This window comes from Schistocerca serialis, chromosome 10 (assembly GCF_023864345.2).
Source record: "Schistocerca serialis cubense isolate TAMUIC-IGC-003099 chromosome 10, iqSchSeri2.2, whole genome shotgun sequence".
Lineage (NCBI taxonomy): Eukaryota > Metazoa > Arthropoda > Insecta > Orthoptera > Acrididae > Schistocerca > Schistocerca serialis.
The window spans coordinates 232,365,531-232,384,948 of record NC_064647.1 but is presented as its reverse complement, the minus strand read 5'-3'; the positions used below and the strand labels follow the sequence as shown (position 1 = coordinate 232,384,948).

Here is a 19,418-nt window from a genome sequence, read left to right as displayed (position 1 = left end):
GCATCACCCGATTTAATTACAGTTAATTCCATTATCCTCGATTTGCTTTTGTTGATGTCTATCTTATATCCTCCTTTCAAGACACTGTCCATTCCGTTCAACTGCTCTTCCAGGTCCTTTGCTGTCTCTGACAGAATTACAACGTCTTCGGCAAACCGCAAGGTTTCTATTTCTTCTGCGTGGATTTTAATTCCCATTCAAAATTTTTCTCTTGTTTCCTTTACTGCTTGTTCAGTATACAGATTGAATAACATCGGGTATAGGTTACGATCTTGTGTCACTCCCTTTCCAACCACTGCTTTCCTTTCGTGTTATCTGGTTTCTGTACAAATTGTAAATACCCTTCCGCTCCCTGTATTTGATCCCTGTCACCTTCAGAATTTGAAATACACTATTCCAGTCAACATTGTCAAAAGCCTTCTCTAAGTCTACAAATGCTAGAAACGTAGGTTTGCCTTTCCTTAATTCATTTTCTAAGATAAGTCGTATGGTCAGTATTACCTCTCGTGTTCCAACATTTCTACGGAATCCAAACAGGTCTTCCCCGCGGTCGGCTTCTAATAGTTTTTCCATTCGTCTGTAAAGAATTCGTGTTAGTATTTTGCAGCCGTGGCTTATTAAACTGATAGTTCGGTAATTTTCACTCCTGCTTTCTTTGGGATTGGAATTATTACACTACTGGCCATTAAAATTGTTACACCACGAAGATGACGTGCTACAGACGCGAAATTTAACCGACAGGAAGAAGATGCTGTGATATGCAAATAATTAGCTTTCCAGAGCATTCACACAAGGTTCGCGCCAGCGGCGACACCTGCAACGTGCTGACATGAGGAAAGTTTCCAACCGATTTCTCATACACAAACAGCAGTTGACCGGCGTTGCCTGGTGAAACGTTGTCGTGATGCCTCGTGTAAGGAGGATAAATGCGTACCATCACGTTTCCGACTTTGATAAAGGTCGGGTTGTAGCCTATCGCGACTGCGGTTTATCGTATCGCGACATTGCTGCTCGCGTTGGTCGAGATCCAATGACTGTTAACAGAATATGGAATCGGTGGGTTCAGGAGGGTAATACGGAACGCCGTGCTGGATCCCAACGGCCTCGTATCACTAGCAGTCGAGATGACAGGCATCTTATCCGCATGGCTGTAACGGATCGCGCAGCCACGTCTCGATCCCCGAGTCAACAGATGGGGACGTTTACAAGACAACAACCATCTGCACGAACAGTTCGACGACGTTCGCAGCAACACGGACTATCAGCTCGGAGACCATGGCTGCGGTTACCCTTGACGCTGCATCACAGACAGCAGCGCCCGCGATGGTGTACTCAACGACGAACCTGGGTGCACGAATGGCAAAACGTCATTTTTTCGGATGAATCCAGGTTCTGTTTACAGCATCGTGATGGTCGCATCCGTGTTTAGCGACATCGCGGTGAACGCACATTGGAAGCATGTATTCGTCATCGCCATACCGGCATAACACCCGGCGTGACGGTATGGGGTGCCATTGGTTACACGTCTCGGTCACCTCTTGTTCACATTGACGGCACTTTGAACAGTGGACGTTACATTTCAGATGTGTTACGATGCGTGGCTCTACCCTTCATTCGATCCCTGCGAAACCCTACATTTCAGCAAGATAATGCACGACCGCATGTTGCAGGTCCTGTACGGGCCTTTCTGGATATAGAAAATGTTCGACTGCTGCCCTGGTCAGCACATTCTCCAGATCTCTCACCAACTGAAAACGTCTGGTCAATGGTGGCCGAGCAACTGGCTCGTCACAATACGCCAGTCACTACTCTTGATGAACTGTGGTATCGTGTTGGAGCTGCATGGGCAGCTGTACCTGTACAAGCCATCCAAGCCCTGTTCGACTCAGTGCCCAGGCGTATCAAGGCCGTTATTACGGCCAGAGGTGGTTGTTCTGGGTACTGATTTCTCAGGGTCTATGGACTCAAATTGCGTGATAATGTAACCACATGTCAGTTCTAGTATAATATATTTGTCTAATGAATACCCGTTTATTATCTGCATTTCTTCTTGGTGTAGCAATTTTAATGGCCAGTAGTGTATGTTCTTCTTGAAGTCTGAAGGTATTTCACCTGTCTCATACATGTTGCTCACCAGATGGCAGAGTTTTGTCAGGGCTGGCTCTCCCAGGGCTATCAATCTCGTGTAGTTCCCATTAAATTGATTCGTTCCACATTACTTCGTTAAAAAAGAATTATCCGAATGATGTGTGGAACATGTCACTAAGTAACCATGTCCCTGTGTTCTGTCAACACAACACGTGGCGGGCGGTTGCTCCGCTGGCTGGCTCCGCTGTGTCGGAACCCGCTTGGTTGTGCCGCAGTGTGCGCCAGTCGCCGGACCTGCAAGCTTTGCCACCTCTGCCCTTTACGGCTGCCGCTCGCCGACACGTGTCGCTGAGTGCGATCTTCACGTCTGCACGTGTTCGCCGGTCCCACGGGGAGAGGTACAGGGCACTCTGCCCGCTGCTCCCTCCCCCCCAAACATTGTGCGTCACCACCAAATGGCAACCTGCGATGCCGCTTGTTCCTGTCACCGCAACATCCGACAGGGTGATCACCACTTCACAGCGAACCGTAATCCGTGTTACAAGAAAGCAAATCTATGCTGTCCTCGAGAGTAGGTTTTATGGCTGCACTACTTTACTAGGCGCTGTCCTTGGCGTATTGTTTACTTACATTTTTTAATTTTTTATTTAACTTGCGAATGACCTACGATCTAGTTACTAAGAAAGGTCGAGTATTCCGAATATTATGTTGTACGTATACATAACATATAGCTCGTCTGATTTACTGTTATATTAACAAATTCCAACAATGCTACAGTTTTAAATATTTGTAAGCTAATTTCGAAATGGAGAGCGGGCCGCTGTGGCCTAGCGGTTCTAGGCGCTTCAGTCCGGAACTGCGCTGATGCTACGGTCGCAGGTTCGAATCCTGCCTTGGGCATGGATGTGTGTGAATGTCCTTAGGTTAGTTAGGTTTAAGTAGTGCTAAGTTCTAGGGGACTGATGATCTCAGATGTTAAGTTCCATAGTGATTAGAGCCATTTGAACCATTTTTGGACGAAATGGAGATTTTTAAAATTAACAATTTATCTTTGACGAAGACAAGAAAATAGGAAGAATTATAAGAGGCCGCAGCCAGCGCTGTCCAGGATGGAGTACCCCAGAAAGACGTGGAGCCTCTTGCTCCCAAGTAGCTCCACCCGACCTGCTTGTACTATTCATCCGAAGGCGAAGACCTCACCAATCTCGACCTCAGATGGTTTTGTCGTACACGTACGTTACATTACTCCACAGATCAACGTGTGTTTTCCTCTTGTTACTACATTTGTCTTACAGTCTAACATTATTGTCTGGTGTACACTTATTCTCTTGAGGCCCCATTAAACAACTGTCATGAGTCTCGCTAACATTGTCCGTGGAACCATTTGTCGCCTGCGCTCGATGCTTCCTATACTCTTTACGCAGCGTTCTACACGGTTTTCGGAAATTCCCGTTACAAATTTCTAGGGCTTGTAGAGTGGAGTGAGTACATAATATTTTGGATAGGAACCCGTGTCCATAAACTTCATCCAAAGCTATATGAGAGCCAGCCTCTGTAAATATATGTACATACAGGGTCATTCCGTGATGAATGATAACGGTACATACACTCCTGGAAATGGAAAAAAGAACACATTGACACCGGTGTGTCAGACCCACCATACTTGCTCCGGACACTGCGAGAGGGCTGTACAAGCAATGATCACACGCACGGCACAGCGGACACACCAGGAACCGCGGTGTTGGCCGTCGAATGGCGCTAGCTGCGCAGCATTTGTGCACCGCCGCCGTCAGTGTCAGCCAGTTTGCCGTGGCATACGGAGCTCCATCGCAGTCTTTAACACTGGTAGCATGCCGCGACAGCGTGGACGTGAACCGTATGTGCAGTTGACGGAGTTTGAGCGAGGGCGTATAGTGGGCATGCGGGAGGCCGGGTGGACGTACCGCCGAATTGCTCAACACGTGGGGCGTGAGGTCTCCACAGTACATCGATGTTGTCGCCAGTGGTCGGCGGAAGGTGCACGTGCCCGTCGACCTGGGACCGGACCGCAGCGACGCACGGATGCACGCCAAGACCGTAGGATCCTACGCAGTGCCGTAGGGGACCGCACCGCCACTTCCCAGCAAATTAGGGACACTGTTGCTCCTGGGGTATCGGCGAGGACCATTCGCAACCGTCTCCATGAAGCTGGGCTACGGTCCCGCACACCGTTAGGCCGTCTTCCGCTCACGCCCCAACATCGTGGAGCCCGCCTCCAGTGGTGTCGCGACAGGCGTAAATGGAGGGACGAATGGAGACGTGTCGTCTTCAGCGATGAGAGTCGCTTCTGCCTTGGTGCCAATGATGGTCGTATGCGTGTTTGGCGCCGTGCAGGTGAGCGCCACAATCAGGACTGCATACGACCGAGGCACACAGGGCCAACATCCGGCATCATGGTGTGGGGAGCGATCTCCTACACTGGCCGTACACCACTGGTGATCGTCGAGGGGACACTGAATAGTGCACGGTACATCCAAACCGTCATCGAACCCATCGTTCTACCATTCCTAGACCGGCAAGGGAACTTGCTGTTCCAACAGGACAATGCACGTCCGCATGTATCCCGTGCCACCCAACGTGCTCTAGAAGGTGTAAGTCAACTACCCTGGCCAGCAAGATCTCCGGATCTGTCCCCCATTGAGCATGTTTGGGACTGGATGAAGCGTCGTCTCACGCGGTCTGCACGTCCAGCACGAACGCTGGTCCAACTGAGGCGCCAGGTGGAAATGGCATGGCAAGCCGTTCCACAGGACTACATCCAGCATCTCTACGATCGTCTCCATGGGAGAATAGCAGCCTGCATTGCTGCGAAAGGTGGATATACACTGTACTAGTGCCGACATTGTGCATGCTCTGTTGCCTGTGTCTATGTGCCTGTGGTTCTGTCAGTGTGATCATGTGATGTATCTGACCCCAGGAATGTGTCAATAAAGTTTCCCCTTCCTCGGACAATGAATTCACGGTGTTCTTATTTCAATTTCCAGGAGTGTATTTTCTATGAGGATGGAGAAGTATAAACGCGTCAATTTGACGTAAGGATCGCTGTTTCGGAAACGAATGAGTCGAAAGTTATAAGCCGAAACCGTTCTGATACCTCTGACAGTGCTACTGTTGTTACCAAGACTGTAGGGTAGGCAACTTTCAGGTGCGTTAGTATGGACAGAAACGAGAAAAAAGTGCAGTAAATATGGGCTGTAAAATGCATACCTTAATAGCTATGCTTAATAGATGGAGATGTTTTTCACAGCAGTGAAGATGAACAAGTGCTCGTAGCTCCTGAGGTATGCATTCTACAACCCATATTTACTGGACTTCTTTTCCTCCTTTTGGGACATACTATCACCTGTGGTAGTTGCCTACCCTTCAATCTTAGCAGCAAAAGTACGAGTACACGTATTTCATTGTCAGAGATGTCAGATCGATAGATTCATCTTTCTGCTTCATCCTAAAAATTTATAGCATTCACGGAATCACGCTGTACATACATACATTTACAGGCACCGGCGACTGTAACTTCGACGCTCTGTAGTGTCATTGAATGAAACTTTCGGACATGAGTTCCTATTCAAAACGTTATGTACTCACTCTCCTCTACAATTCCTAGAAGTTTGTAACGGGAATTCCCGAACGCCCTGTAGACATTCTGTGTGTGTAGTCGTTGACGTCGTTCTACAAGGTGTGGTCCTGTAAACGTGGCAGCCGTCACGGTACAGAGAGACGTGTTCCAGGGTCCCTCCCCTCACTCATGTCTACACGCAGCAGATGCGTGCGGTGTGGCCCATGGCCGGTTCAGAAGCGAACCTGTGATTGATATGTTTCATTCTCAATCGCTCGACGATGTTGATCAAGAATGCATACACACTATGAGTCTTTACGCAGTTGCCTGACTCCCTTTTCCAAGAAATAACTCCACAGGTTCCGAGGTCTCCCGAGGTCTCTTTTTCCTCCCCTAAGAGGTCTGTCATTGTGTCTGGTCTATCTGTTTTCAACCAATATGTTGCCTTGCGAGATTTAATAGTGATGTCTGTCAGGTATCTCCCGAATACCACGCATAATGCCTCCACTGGAATGGTGTCAAAAGTCTCCTCTGTCCGCCTCTTATCACTGTGAAATTAGCCGCGGTGCATGCTGGATGTTCCCAACTGCCGGCAGCGAAACATACTGTTGTCTCTAAGGGAAGTACAGTGGTTTGTTCGACTATAGTTATGGGTTAACTGTAGTGCACTGTGCTGATCCAGGCAACTGAATGCAGTAACTTGTATACCCTTTCTGTTTTGTGCAGAGACTGGTCGAACAAACAGGCCACTCTCGTGGTCGACAACGTTGGAGATCAGGATAGGAATACCCAGCCAGAAGCAAAGTCACTATAAGGGCTGGGATACAAGTGCGAGTTTTTTGCTCTGGGACAGTTTGGCACCTTCACAGAAATGTTTGCACTAGATGCGAATGTTGACTGATACCTACCATCTGATAGTTACTTTCGAGAACTTTCTATAAGTGTCAGAGAGAGTGTCAGTGAGTCATCAGTGACATTCACATCGCAGTGCGTATCCATGACAATGAAAGTACATCCTTAGATACCAACTTATTGCACCGTCAGTATGGCGCAGTGGATCATGCTCTAGTGTTTCGTTTATATTTTCGCATTAACGAGAGATCGAGTGTATTTGCTAGCAATCATTTTTTGTCTTTTGTTAATTATATATAATATGTGTGTGTGTGTGCTTTTATGTGTTCTATAATGCGTTGCATTGTTTAAGTCTGGAACTTCCGAAACAGGCTTATCGCTCGTGCTGTTAGTATAGGAGGTAAAAGGGCGATTTCTGCGGTCAGAAACGTGGCACGGCCGCAAATTATAACTCCAAACACGTGGCTTCGTAAGTGCTTCTGATTTGCGGTTGCTTGAGTGTGGCGAACCATATTACCAAGATATGGTACCGTACGAACTCTGAAAACACGGCACAAATCTGGGTCGCGGTACGACCGAGTTCTCTCCAGCCGTCATAGTTTTTCTCGTCTGAAAGCTACGGCGAGATGGAGGCTGCCATCTACTCGAAACGTCTGGACTCGCAGAGCGCGACTGTCTGACATCTTGCCACACTGCCGGCGAGGTTATTCTCGGTGCTGTTTACACGACACATATACTCGCATAATCACTCCAAAAGAGAAAAGCCCTCACGTGTATACCTAGCTCGAGCTAGCAGGGAGCGAACAGTAAAAAGAAAATTGACTAGAACATTTCACTCGGATACCTAGTACAACAATCCGAAAAACAGTCCCAAACTACGTACCCACTTGATGAAGAGCTCTTGGACGTCCAACAAAGAGATGGAGGGAAAAGCATATTTTCGGACCGTAACAGTCTTCCTAGGACTAAGACTAAAGGATGATGAGAATGGCTGAGATGTGGGGTCAAATGAGGGGTGCCCCAGGTATCAGTGTTGGGGCCACTTTTATACCTTATTTATATAAATGATACGTCCTCTAGTATGACAGGTAATTCTAAAATATTTCTGTTTGCTGATGACACTAGCTTAGTAGTAAAGGATGTTGTGCTCAACGTTGGCTCTGTTTCAAAGAGTGCAGTTCAAGACATGTTCGTGGCTTGCAGAAAATAAACTAACGCTAAATCACAGTAAGACTCAGTTTTCACGGTTTCTGACACACAATGCAACAAAACTGGACTTTTGAATTCCACAGAATGGGCATATGATTAGAGAAGCTGAACAGTTCATATTTCTTAGTGTTCAAATAGATACTAAATTGTCGTGAAAAGCCGACATTCAGGATCCTGTTCAAAGACTTAATGCTGCCAGTTTTGCTATTCTGACGATATCTGAAGTAAGGGATAGTTTGACACGAAAAGTAGTCTACTTTGCTTATTTTCATTCGCTTATGTCGTATGGTATTATATTTTGGTGTAACTCTCCCCATTCTCAAAGGATATTTTTGGCTCTGAAGTCAGGCGATATATATATATATATATATATATACTGAAGAGTTTCCTCATGGGTCACTTCTTCTATTCTGTCGAGGATTTCCTTTAAAATTTAAGTTGATTCCTATGTTACGAGGGTTGCAACTTTAATAGTGGCAACTATTTATTTATAGCTCGTACAAAATAAATACGTGTTTCAAAGTTTTACTGACGTTCAGAGTAGTCACCAGCATATATATATATATATATATATATATATATATATATATATAAACTGTTGTTTCTTGTTAACAATATCAGTTTATTCCCAAGAATTAGCACCTTTGACTCACTTGGTACTTGGGAGAAATTCAGTCTGCATTTAGATCGCACTTACTTGACTCTTGTGCAGAAAGGCGAGCAGCTTACTTCTGTCTCTATGCTGTTCACTTTTGGAACACAACCTACGACCAGCTTAGAAGTGATGACACTTTCTGCAGGACCTGGCCATCATTTTGCAGGACAATACAATGCTCAAGCACGTACAGTGCAAGCTGTTACTGATTTGTTTAACTGATAGGGCTGTTAAGTGCTATACCACCTACTGCACTCCCCTGACTTAAGCCCTCGTGAGCTCAACTCGATTTCTAAACTGAAGGAAACACTTCACGGCATTCGCTTCAGAACTGCTACAAATTCGTCGGGGAATAGACCACGCCGCTCGAACTGTCAACACAACTGGCACTACTATGAGTATCCTACGACTTTCACGTCGTTGGCGACGGGTTGTACACAATGCTGGTCACTACTCTGAACGTCAGTAAAACTTTGAAACACGTATCTATTTTGTACGAGCTATAAAGAAATAGTTGCCACTATTAAAGTTCCAACCCTCGTATATTATTGATTGCATTTACATGAAATTATGGCTTTTCTTTTCTTTGGGTTCATAAACATTTTATACACTACCGGCCATTAAAATCCCTACACCAAGAACAAATGCAGATGATAAACGGGTATTCGTTGGACAAATATATTATACTAGAACTGACATGTGATTACATTTTCAAGCAATTTGAGTGCATAGATCCTGAGAAATCAGTACCCAGAACAACCACCTCTGGCCGTAATAAATGCCTTGATACGCCTAGGCATTGAGTCAAACAGAGCTTGGACGGCGTGTACAGGTACAGCTGCCCATGCAGCTTCAACACGATACCACAGTTCATCAAGAGTAGTGACTGGCGTATTGTGACGAGCCAGTTGCTCGGCCACCATTGACCAGACGTTTTCAATTGGTGAGAGATCTGGAGAATGTCCTGGCCAGGGCAGCAGTCGAACATTTTATGTATCCAGGACCTGCAACATCCAGTCGTGTATTATCCTGCTGAAATGTAGGCTTTCGCTGGGATCGAATGTAGGGTAAAGCCACGGATCGTAACACATCTGAAATGTAACGTGCACTGTTCAAAGTGCCGTCACTGCGAACAAGAGGTGACCGAGACGTGTAACCAAAGGCACCCCATACCATCACGCCGGGTGATACGCCAGTATGGCGATGACGAATACACGCTTCCAATGTGCGTTCACCGCGATGTCGCCAAACACGGATGCGACCATCATTATGCTGTAAACAGAACCTGGATTCATCCGAAAAAATGAGCATTCGTGCACCCAGGTTCGTTGTCGAGTACACCATCGTAGGCGCTCCTGTCTGTAATGCAGCGTCAAGGGTAACCGCAGCCACGGTCTCCTAGCTGATGGTCCATGCTGCTGCGAACGTCGTCGAACTGTTCGTGCAGATGGTTCTTGTATTGCAAACGTCCCCATCCGTTGGCTCAGGGATCGAGACGTGGCTGCACGATCCGACACAGCCATGCGAATAAGATGGTTGTCATCTCGACTGCTAGTGATACGAGGCCGTTGGGATCCAGCACGGCGTTCCGTATTACCCTCCTGAACCCACCGATTCCATATTCTGTTAACAGTCATTGGATCTCGACCAACGCGAGCACCAATGTCGCGATACGATAAACCGCAGTCGCGATAGGCTACAATCCGACCTTTATTGAAGTCGAAAACGTGATGGTACGCATTTCTCCTCCTTACACGAGGCATCGCAACAACGTTTCACGAGGCAACGCCGGCCAACTGCTGTTTGTGTATGAGAAATCGGTAGGAAACTTTCCTCATGTCAGCACGTTGCAGGTGTCGCCACCTGCGCCAGCCTTGTGTGAATGCTCTGAAAAGCTAATCATTTGCAAATCACAGCATCTTCTTCCTGTCGGTTAAATTTCGCGTTTGTAGCACATCATCTTCGTGGTGAAGCAATTTTATGGCCAGTCGTGTATAATCTGTTATTACTTTTATGTTGTTATTTCATGTGCATGACCTCGGAGATTTGCTCCTGGATAACATGGCCCAAGAATTCCCAAGGTGTTAAACCATATACCAACAGCAGAACGGGTCTGGGATATGCCGTGACAAGACAGAAGCAAAGCTTTTTTTTTTTGTGGCACAACAGTTTTCCTAGGCCAGGGTGATGGAGATGGTGCCGACGGCGGTGACGTACTGTGTGACGTGTACTGCACTTTCCGTTTTTCTGTGTAAGCCTGTACACACGCAGGTCGCCGCAGAGGCTAGTGTTGTAGTTGGAGTCACCAACGATGGCGGTCGAGTTTATTCTCGCTCTGCGCACCTACGTCACGCATTCTCCGACAGCCAATGAGCGTTCAGTAGTTCCGTGCGCTCTGCTGCAAATGTCGTCGCTAATGTGACCATTAAACGTGACCGTAGCGAGTTGTTTAGCGAATGTCTGTTGCATTTGGTGCGAGTTGTCTTGCCTGATTGTGGAGGAAAATGACAAATTCTGCATAAGCAAGCAAGCGAGAGACAGAATGAGTTTTTCACTCTGCAGCGTAGTGTTCGCCGATATGAAACTTCCTGGCAGATTAAAACTGTGTGCCGGACCGAGACTCAAGCTCGGGACCTTTGCCTTTCGCGGGCAAGTGCTCTACCATCTGAGCTACCGAAGCACGTCTCACGCACCGTCCTCACAGCTTTACTTCTGCCAGTACCTCGTGTCGTACCTTCTAAACTTTACAGAAGCTCTCTTGCGAACCGTGCAGAACTAGCACTCCTGAAAGAAAGGATATTGCGGAGACATGGCTTAGCCACAGCCTGGGGGATGTTTCCAGAATGAGATTTTCACACTGCAGCGGAGTGTGCGCTGATATGAAACTTCCTGGCAGATTAAAACTGTGCGCCGGACTGAGACTCGAACTCGGAAGGTAGGAGAGTGCTAGTTCTGCTAGTTTCGCAGGAGAGCTTCTGTAGAGTTTGGGTCCGCAGCTCGTGGTCGTGCGGTAGCGTTCTCGCTTCCCGCGCCCGGGTTCCCGGGTTCGATTCCCGGCGGGGTCAGGGATTTTCTCTGGCTCGTGATGACTGGCTGTTGTGTGCTGTCCTTAGGTTAGTTAGGTTTAAGTAGTTCTAAGTTATAGGGGACTGATGACCATAGATGTTAAGTCCCATAGCGCTCAGAGCCCTTTTTTGTAAAGTTTGGAAGGTAGGAGACGAGGTACTGGCAGAAGTGAAGCTGTGAGGACGTGGCGTGAGTCGTGCTTGGGTAGCTCAGTTGGTGGAGCACTTGCCCGCGAAAGGCAAAGGTCCCGAGTTCGAGTCTCGGTCCGGCACACAGTTTTAATCTGCCAGGAAGTTTCAAGCGAGAGACAGTTGGCAGGATAAACGCTTTGTCCGAGCGGAAAGCACGCGCATGCGCGTACCACGACTGTCGCTCCGACTCTTGCCTCTGCGGCCATCGCTCGCGCGCCGGCCGCTGGCTGCAGTGCACTGACGGTGCCCCGTACCTTGTGTGTTGCAGCGCTGGACCTGGCGCAGAACAGCAATGTCCAGGACGCGTTCGTCATCGCGGTGGAGCAGCAGGCGCGAGAGCGCCTCGAGCGGCTGTCCGCGCTCAGGAGGATCAAGCCCATCGACATGACGAAGCTGTCGCAGCAGGTGAGCCACCAGTAGCAGCTCTCCTCTCCCCGGTGCTGGTGGGCGCTCCTAGCCACGCACAGTAGTATCACTGCCGCCTGTGGCGTCCAACAGAGAAAACTTCGTATCGTAAAGAAGCTATGTAAGAGTTCTGACATTCAGTTTTTTGACATTGTTTTGTAATTAGAGTGTTTGTTAATCTGGACATCACATATTTGTAATAAAGATCTTTGAAAGAAGGTACTAGCTGCGTGGTGTGTCTATTGTGGATGGTACACCGAGGAAGCACATGTCTGTCTCTGTCCTGATGCCAGCCACATCTGCCGTTGCTAGCTTCACAGTCTGCCACGACATCGACACTGTTCCCTAGACTGTCCCACACATATTGCGTCGCACCTGCTTCTTTGAAAATGCCAGAGGTTGGGATCTCATTTCAGGTGTTCCGGATAGGGAACACCCGTGACTCACTTACAGTTCACAATAATTCGGCTGGAAGGAATCACGCTCTGCAGTGGAATAACAGACTACCCAATCCTTTCTAAAGCAGAAAATGAGCTCTCTATACACAGAATGTAGCAGTAAAGGAAACAAAAGAAAAGTTCGGAGAAGAAATAAAAACGTTGAGGTACGCCGATGACATTGTAATTCTGTCAGAGACAGCAGAGGACTTGGAAGAGTAGTTGAACGGAATGGACAGTGTCTTGAAAGGACGGTATAAGATGAACATCAACAAAAGCAAAACGAGGATAATGGAATGTAGTCGAATTAAGTCGGGTGATGCTGAAGGAATTAGATTAGGAAATGAGACACTTAAAGTGGTAAATGAGTTTTGCTATTTGGGGAGCAAAATAACTGGTGATGGTCGAAGTAGAGAGGATATAAAATGTAGACTGGCAGTTTCAAGGAAAGCATTTCTGAAGAAGAGAACTTTGTTAACATCGAGTATTGATTTAAGTGTCAGGAAGTCGTTTCTGAAAGTATTTGTATGGAGAGTAACATGGAAAATATGTATGAAGTGAAACATGGACGATAAATAGTTTAGACAAGAAGAGAATAGAAGCTTTCGAAATGTGGTGCTACAGAGGAATGCTGAAGATTAGATGGAGGTATTGAATAGAATTGGGGAGAAGAGGAGTTTGTGGCACTACTTGACTAGAACAAGGGATCAGTTGGTAGGACATGTTCTGAGGCATCAAGTGATCACCAATTTAGTATTGGAGGGCAGCGTGGAGGGTAAAATTCGTAGAGGGAGACCAAGAGATGAATACACTAAGCAGATTCAGAAGGATGTAGGCTGCAGTAGGTACTGGGAGATGAAAAAGCTTGCACAGGATAGAGTAGCTTGGAGAGCTGCATCAAACCAGTCTCAGGACTGAAGACCACAACAACAACAGTACCAGCACGCACATGTTGCAAGACCATGCCATTAAAGCTCATTTACCCCTGGGCAGTGGATAAAGTGTTGAAGAGTGGACGAGTAGAAGCAAAATAATTAGTCTGTATTCAGAGTGATATTCCACTTAGTGGTGCAGTTACGACCGTGCAGAAAACATCAGGTACTAAATTATGTGTCGTGTTTGCAGGAAAGCCCTTCATCGCAGAGAGAAAACAGCCAGCGCACTCATGTCTGTACACCTTAAGATCCAACATATAAAAATATCTCCACTCGTACCCGTCACATCATCAATTACATAACCGACATGCAAATCGCCGAAATGGCGTCAAAAAAAGGGTTCCACTAGGCGCTCGCACTACCCCAGATGGTGTCTCCCAGCCAACGATGTCATAAAATCATACCATTCATTTCACGTATTGCCAAAATGTATCTATGTATGTATGTGTGTATGGATGTATGTCATCTTTTCCTAAATCATTCGATAAATTTCGCATATAACCTGCCATCTGGACAGAAGCGCTGCGGGGGTAAGAACCGTCTACATTCCTAGGGGTGGGAATGAAAAGGATCTGACATTGAGGCATACCTCAGGAACACTTGGAGAAATTTCAGCCGAATCTGTTAAGTACATGACCCACTGATGTGGCAGTAAGAGTCCCCCCTACTATTAGGGTAGGGGATGTGAATGTGAAGGGATGACGTGAAAATGTTAGAAAACGTTCTGTTCGTATTTAGTTCTTGTATTCAGCTCACTTGGAGTACCTGACTTTCAAAAGTATGATGGGTAATGTGTCTGCTATTTGTTGATAATCTTTTCATATTTTTGGGCCACAGTCATATAATAATATTTCAATGATATGTCAACCATTTTACATTTTACTCTAAAACTTTTTATTTTGTACTTCTATCATGATTTCGGTCTTAAGGCCTTATCATGAAAAAAGGTTTTGTACAAATGCACAGAAAGTGAGAAGGACTTAAATTTAACATCAGTATGCCATTCCAATGTCAGATAAAAAATCATCGAAATAATACTACTTAATTAGACTTTAGGTGAAGTCACGATCTAATGCACTGGTTGCCTGAATGTGGAGAAAATTACAACGTGTAAAATCACTAAAGTGTATGCCAGACAGGTAGGAAACATGTTTTCCAGCCATAAAACAATAAAGCCAAGCAGAATGAACATCAGTACAGTAGTTACATGTGCAGTGAGCGTGGTCTGAACAAGTTACTGTTCAACTGACAGTGAAAGATGGACAACGTAGGTCCGAAATCTATGTTGCTACGAAAAGATCACAGGCACATAAAATCATACGTCTCTGGAAGAACTATGCTACATGTGAATACGTCTGTAAATACATCTTTGGAGGAACAGTGTTATGTGTGAGCATAAGATGTAAATAATATTCTTATAGCACCAATACGTTGAAGAAGAGATATTATGCATAAAATGTAAGGTATTACATGCACAATTCATATAATGATGGAATGTTTATAAATCTGGAGTGGGGGTGGTGGTGGTTGGGGAGGGGTTGTGGTGATGAAAGGGTGGGGGCAAATGAGCCAAAGCCTAAAGGTAAGTAGCAATTACAATAGGTGAAACTATTGGCTAAGCACAACGCTCTACTCAGCATGCAAAATTAGCACTGGGCATTGGTAGTATAGGGGGAGAAAGTGAAGGAGGGGGCAGAAAGGTGTAGGAGGTAACGTAAGACTATATCAAGTGTGCTTCCGTACAAACAAATATATACCAAATGGCATGTGACAGAGTCATAGTGCATATATCAATCTCTTTGATTATATTGTACAATTACTGAAGTCATAAAATAAGTAAAGGAATTGCTCTTAGTTTCATTAAACTAATTACAAAAGTTATTTAGTTCATGAAGAGATTAAATTTGCTTTATACAAACCAAGAAAAGTTACAAACAACTTATTCCGTGTGACATACTAAACCATAACTGGCTTGTATACAAAAATTCATTAAAGCCTTGTATAGGCATAGAAAGATGGAATGCAATTGGACTGGTAGCGGTAGGGGGAACATCAAACAATATGTAATGTATAGCCAGGCGCAAATAAACCAGAATAAATAACAGTACAGCTAGGAAGAGACATGGTGAAACAAATACAAAAAAGCGTAAAATTACATAACTCATGTAACAGCCTAAGTCATAAATGCTAGAATATGGAAGCTTATCCCAAGTATGGAAATATTAAATGTGATATGGTAAGTAGGTCACATTTATTGTATACTGATGATCTGCTATATGAGAACATTAAAGTATAGAAAATACAAGATATAAAACACGTATAGGCTTAAAGTCTAATGTAAATAGTATTATTTCGATAATTTTTAATCTGACATTGCAATGGGGTACACACTTTAAGTTCTGGCCCTTCTCACTTTCTATGCATTTGCACAAATTTATTTAATGATGTACTTGATGATGTCTTAAGACCTAAATCATGATGGTAACATGTACAGTGAAATATTGGAAATATCATTCAAACATGTATTTGCTCTGCTCAGTGTGTCACGTAGGTGGCGAGAATGCCACTCCAGTGAGCCGATAATTTTGTCAGCGTGTTTCGATGCCTAAGATGAAACCACACGCCTGAATACCACAGTTACGTGGAACATCCTCTTTCGAATCGTTTGGTGTAAAATAACAGAGAATCAGTTATATAAATGTGCAATGTATGTCACATAAGCGGATGTTCTACATCTCGCCGAAGCTCCTGGATCGATTTCGAGCGAACTTGGTACACATATTATTTGCCGTCTGGAGAGAACTACTACGGGGCTAAAAACCTTCAATCTCCCATTAGGGTTGGCTTGTGGGTGATAACAAAGCGTTGGACAGAGAAGAGAGAGGAGGGAGCAGGAGGTAGACAGAGAGAGGGAGAGAGAGAGAGAGAGAGAGAGAGAGAGAGAGAGAGAGAGAGAGAGAGAGAGAGAAAGAGAGAGAGATAAGGAGATGGACAGACAGAGGGCAGGAGGGGTGGAGACAGACAGAGAGAGGAAGGGGAGATGGACAGAGTCATGGGTTCGATAGAAATAAGGGGAAGAGGAAGGACTGAGGAAGAGCAAGAGTAGATGGACAGAGAGAGGGGACGAAGAGGAGATGGACAGAAAGATGATGGAAGGGGAGATGGACAGAGAGTATAATGACTTTTCTGGAGACTAGAAATCTACTCTGTAGGAATCAGTATGGGTTTCAAAAAAGACGATCGTGTGAAACCCAGCTCGCGCTATTCGTCCACGAGACTCAGAGGGCCATAGACATGGGTTCCCAGGTAGATGCCGTGTCTCTTCACTTCCGCAAGGCGTCCGATACAGTTCCCCACAGTCGTTTAATGAACAAAGTAAGAGCATATGGACTATCAGACCAATTGTGTGATTGGACTGAAGAGTTCCTAGATAACAGAACGCAGCATGTCATTCTCAATGGAGAGAAGTCTTCCGAAATAAGAGTGATTTTAGGTGTGCCGCAGGGGGCTGTCGTAGGACCGTTGCTATTCACAATATACATAAATGACCTTGTGGATGACATCGGAAGTTCACTGAGGCTTTTTGCGGGTGATGCTGTAGTATATCGAGAGGTTGTAACAATGGAAAATTGTACTGAAGTGCAGGAGGATCTGCAGCGAATTGACGCATGGTGCAGGGAATGGCAATTGAATCTCAATGTAGACAAGTGTAATGTGCTGCGAATACATAGAAAGAAAGATCCCTTATCATTTAGCTACAATATAGCAGGTCAGCAACTGGAAGCAGTTAATTCCATAAATTATATGGGAGTAGTTATTAGGAGTTATTTAAAATGGAATGATCATATAAAGTTGATCGTCGGTAAAGCTGATGCCAGACTGAGATTCGTTGGAAGAATCCTAAGGAAATGCAATCCGAAAACAAAGGAAGTAGGTTACAGTACACTTGTTCGCCCACTGCTTGAATACTGCTCAGCAGTGTGGGATCCGTACCAGATACGGTTGATAGAAGAGATAGAGAAGATCCAACGGAGAGCAACGCGCTTCGTTACGGGATCATTTAGTAATCGCGAAAGCGTTACGGAGATGATAGATAAACTCCAGTGGAAGACTCTGCAGGAGAGACGCTCAGTAGCTCGGTACGGGCTTTTGTTGAAGTTTCGAGTACATACCTTCACCGAGGAGTCAAACAGTATATTGCTCCCTCCTACATATATCTCGCGAAGAGACCACGAGGATAAAATCAGAGAGATTAGAGCCCACACAGAGGCGTACCGACAATCCTCCTTTCCACGAACAATACGAGACTGAATAGAAGGGAGAACCGATAGAGGTACACAAGGTACCCTCCGTCACACACCCTCAGGTGGTTTGCGGAGTATGGATGTAGATGTAGATGTGGGGAGATGGACAGACATGGGGAGGGGGGAGGAAGAGACGGATTAATAGAAGATGGAATAAATAAATGGCTGGTCAATGCTGAATTTCTCGGCTACTGCAAAAATAATGATGAAGGGGTGGGTTGTGGCGTTATCCAAACTTGAGGTCAATTAGAAATGTAATTCTGAGCTCCCATGCAACTGATGCCAGAAATCCAACCTATGGATTTCATTAATAACAGATGATGAATTAAACTGGCTGCTGCTCATTCCAGTTTGGGCCCAGAGTTCACATCTGCTATGTAGATGTTAATAAGTCAGAAAGGACCATTATTTAATACACTATGTTTATTTTGTAAACACAGTTCACAATAAAAGATCATAGTAACAACAGCCCAACGACCACGTTTTCGCATTGTTACCAACGAACTTTTGGAAGGTATTCACAAAAAATAGCTGTCCGTCTCAAGTACCTAACTCAGCGCCACCTCACCCTGAATTACTTTATTGTGTCGCTCAAAAATCTATTTTTAGACATTCCTCTACCCACCAATTTAGGAGACGTGAGGTCACGAAACAGAAGTATACAAATGACCTTCATAGTGCAATTATGTTGTTGAAGTCCAGTGCTGTTTTAATTTATATTAGTTTCAACTCGACAGAGTTCTTCCATCGTATGCAGGGTGGTCCACTGATCGTGACCGGGCCAAATATCTCACGAAATAAGCGTCAAACGAAACAACTACAAAGAACGAAACTTGTCTAGCTTGAAGGGGGAAACCAGATGGCGCTGTGGTTGGCCCGCTAGATGGCGCTGCCATAGATCAAACCGAAATCAACTGCGTTTTTTTTTAAATAGAAACCCCCATTTTTATTACATATTCGTGTAGTATGTAAAGAAATATGAATGTTTTAGTTGGACCACTGTGACAGATGGCGCTATAATAGTCACAAACATATGGCTCACAATGTTGGACCAACAGTTCGTAACAGGAAGGTTTTTTAAAATTAAAATACAGAACGTAGGTACGTTTGAACATTTTATTTCGGTTGTTCCAATGTGATAAATGTACCTTTGTGAACTTATGATTTCTGAGAACGCATGCTGTTACAACTTGATTACCTGTAAATACCACATTAATGCAATAAATGCTGAAAATGATGTCCGTCAACCTCAATGCATTTGGCAATACGTGTAACGAATTCTTCTCAACAGCGAGTAGTTCGCCTTCCGTAATGTTCGCACATGCATCGATAAAGCGCTGACGCATGTTGTCAGGCAATGTCGGTGGTCCACGATAGTAAATATCCTTCAACTTTCCCCACAGAAAGAAATCCGGGGACGTCAGATCCGGTGAACGTGCAGGTCATGGTATGGTGCTTCGACGACCAATCTACCTGTCATGAAATATCCTATTCAATACCGCTTCAACCGCACGCGAGCTATGTGCCGGAAATCCATCATGTTGAAAGTACATCGCCATTCTGTCATGTAGTGAAACATTTTGTGGTAACATCGGTAGAACATTACGTAGGAAACCAGCATACATTGCACCATTTAGATTGCCATCGATAAAATGGGGGCCAATTATCCGTCCTCCCATAA

General features: G+C 45.2%; 1 protein-coding gene across 3 annotated transcripts in view; it reads left to right on the top strand.

Annotated features, from left to right (window-relative positions):
* Positions 1-12,283, top strand: part of LOC126424931 (uncharacterized) — a 71,100-nt gene extending 58,817 nt beyond the window's left edge. For 2 of the 3 annotated variants that reach the window (XM_050087779.1, XM_050087778.1), the window contains one exon: positions 11,925-12,283. In XM_050087779.1, coding sequence (XP_049943736.1) covers positions 11,925-12,076 — 152 coding nt within the window. In that variant the 3' untranslated portion in view covers positions 12,077-12,283. The remainder of the gene's footprint in view (positions 1-11,924) is intronic. The other variant, XR_007576233.1, reaches the window with a different exon arrangement.
* Positions 12,284-19,418: the final 7,135 nt, after the last annotated feature.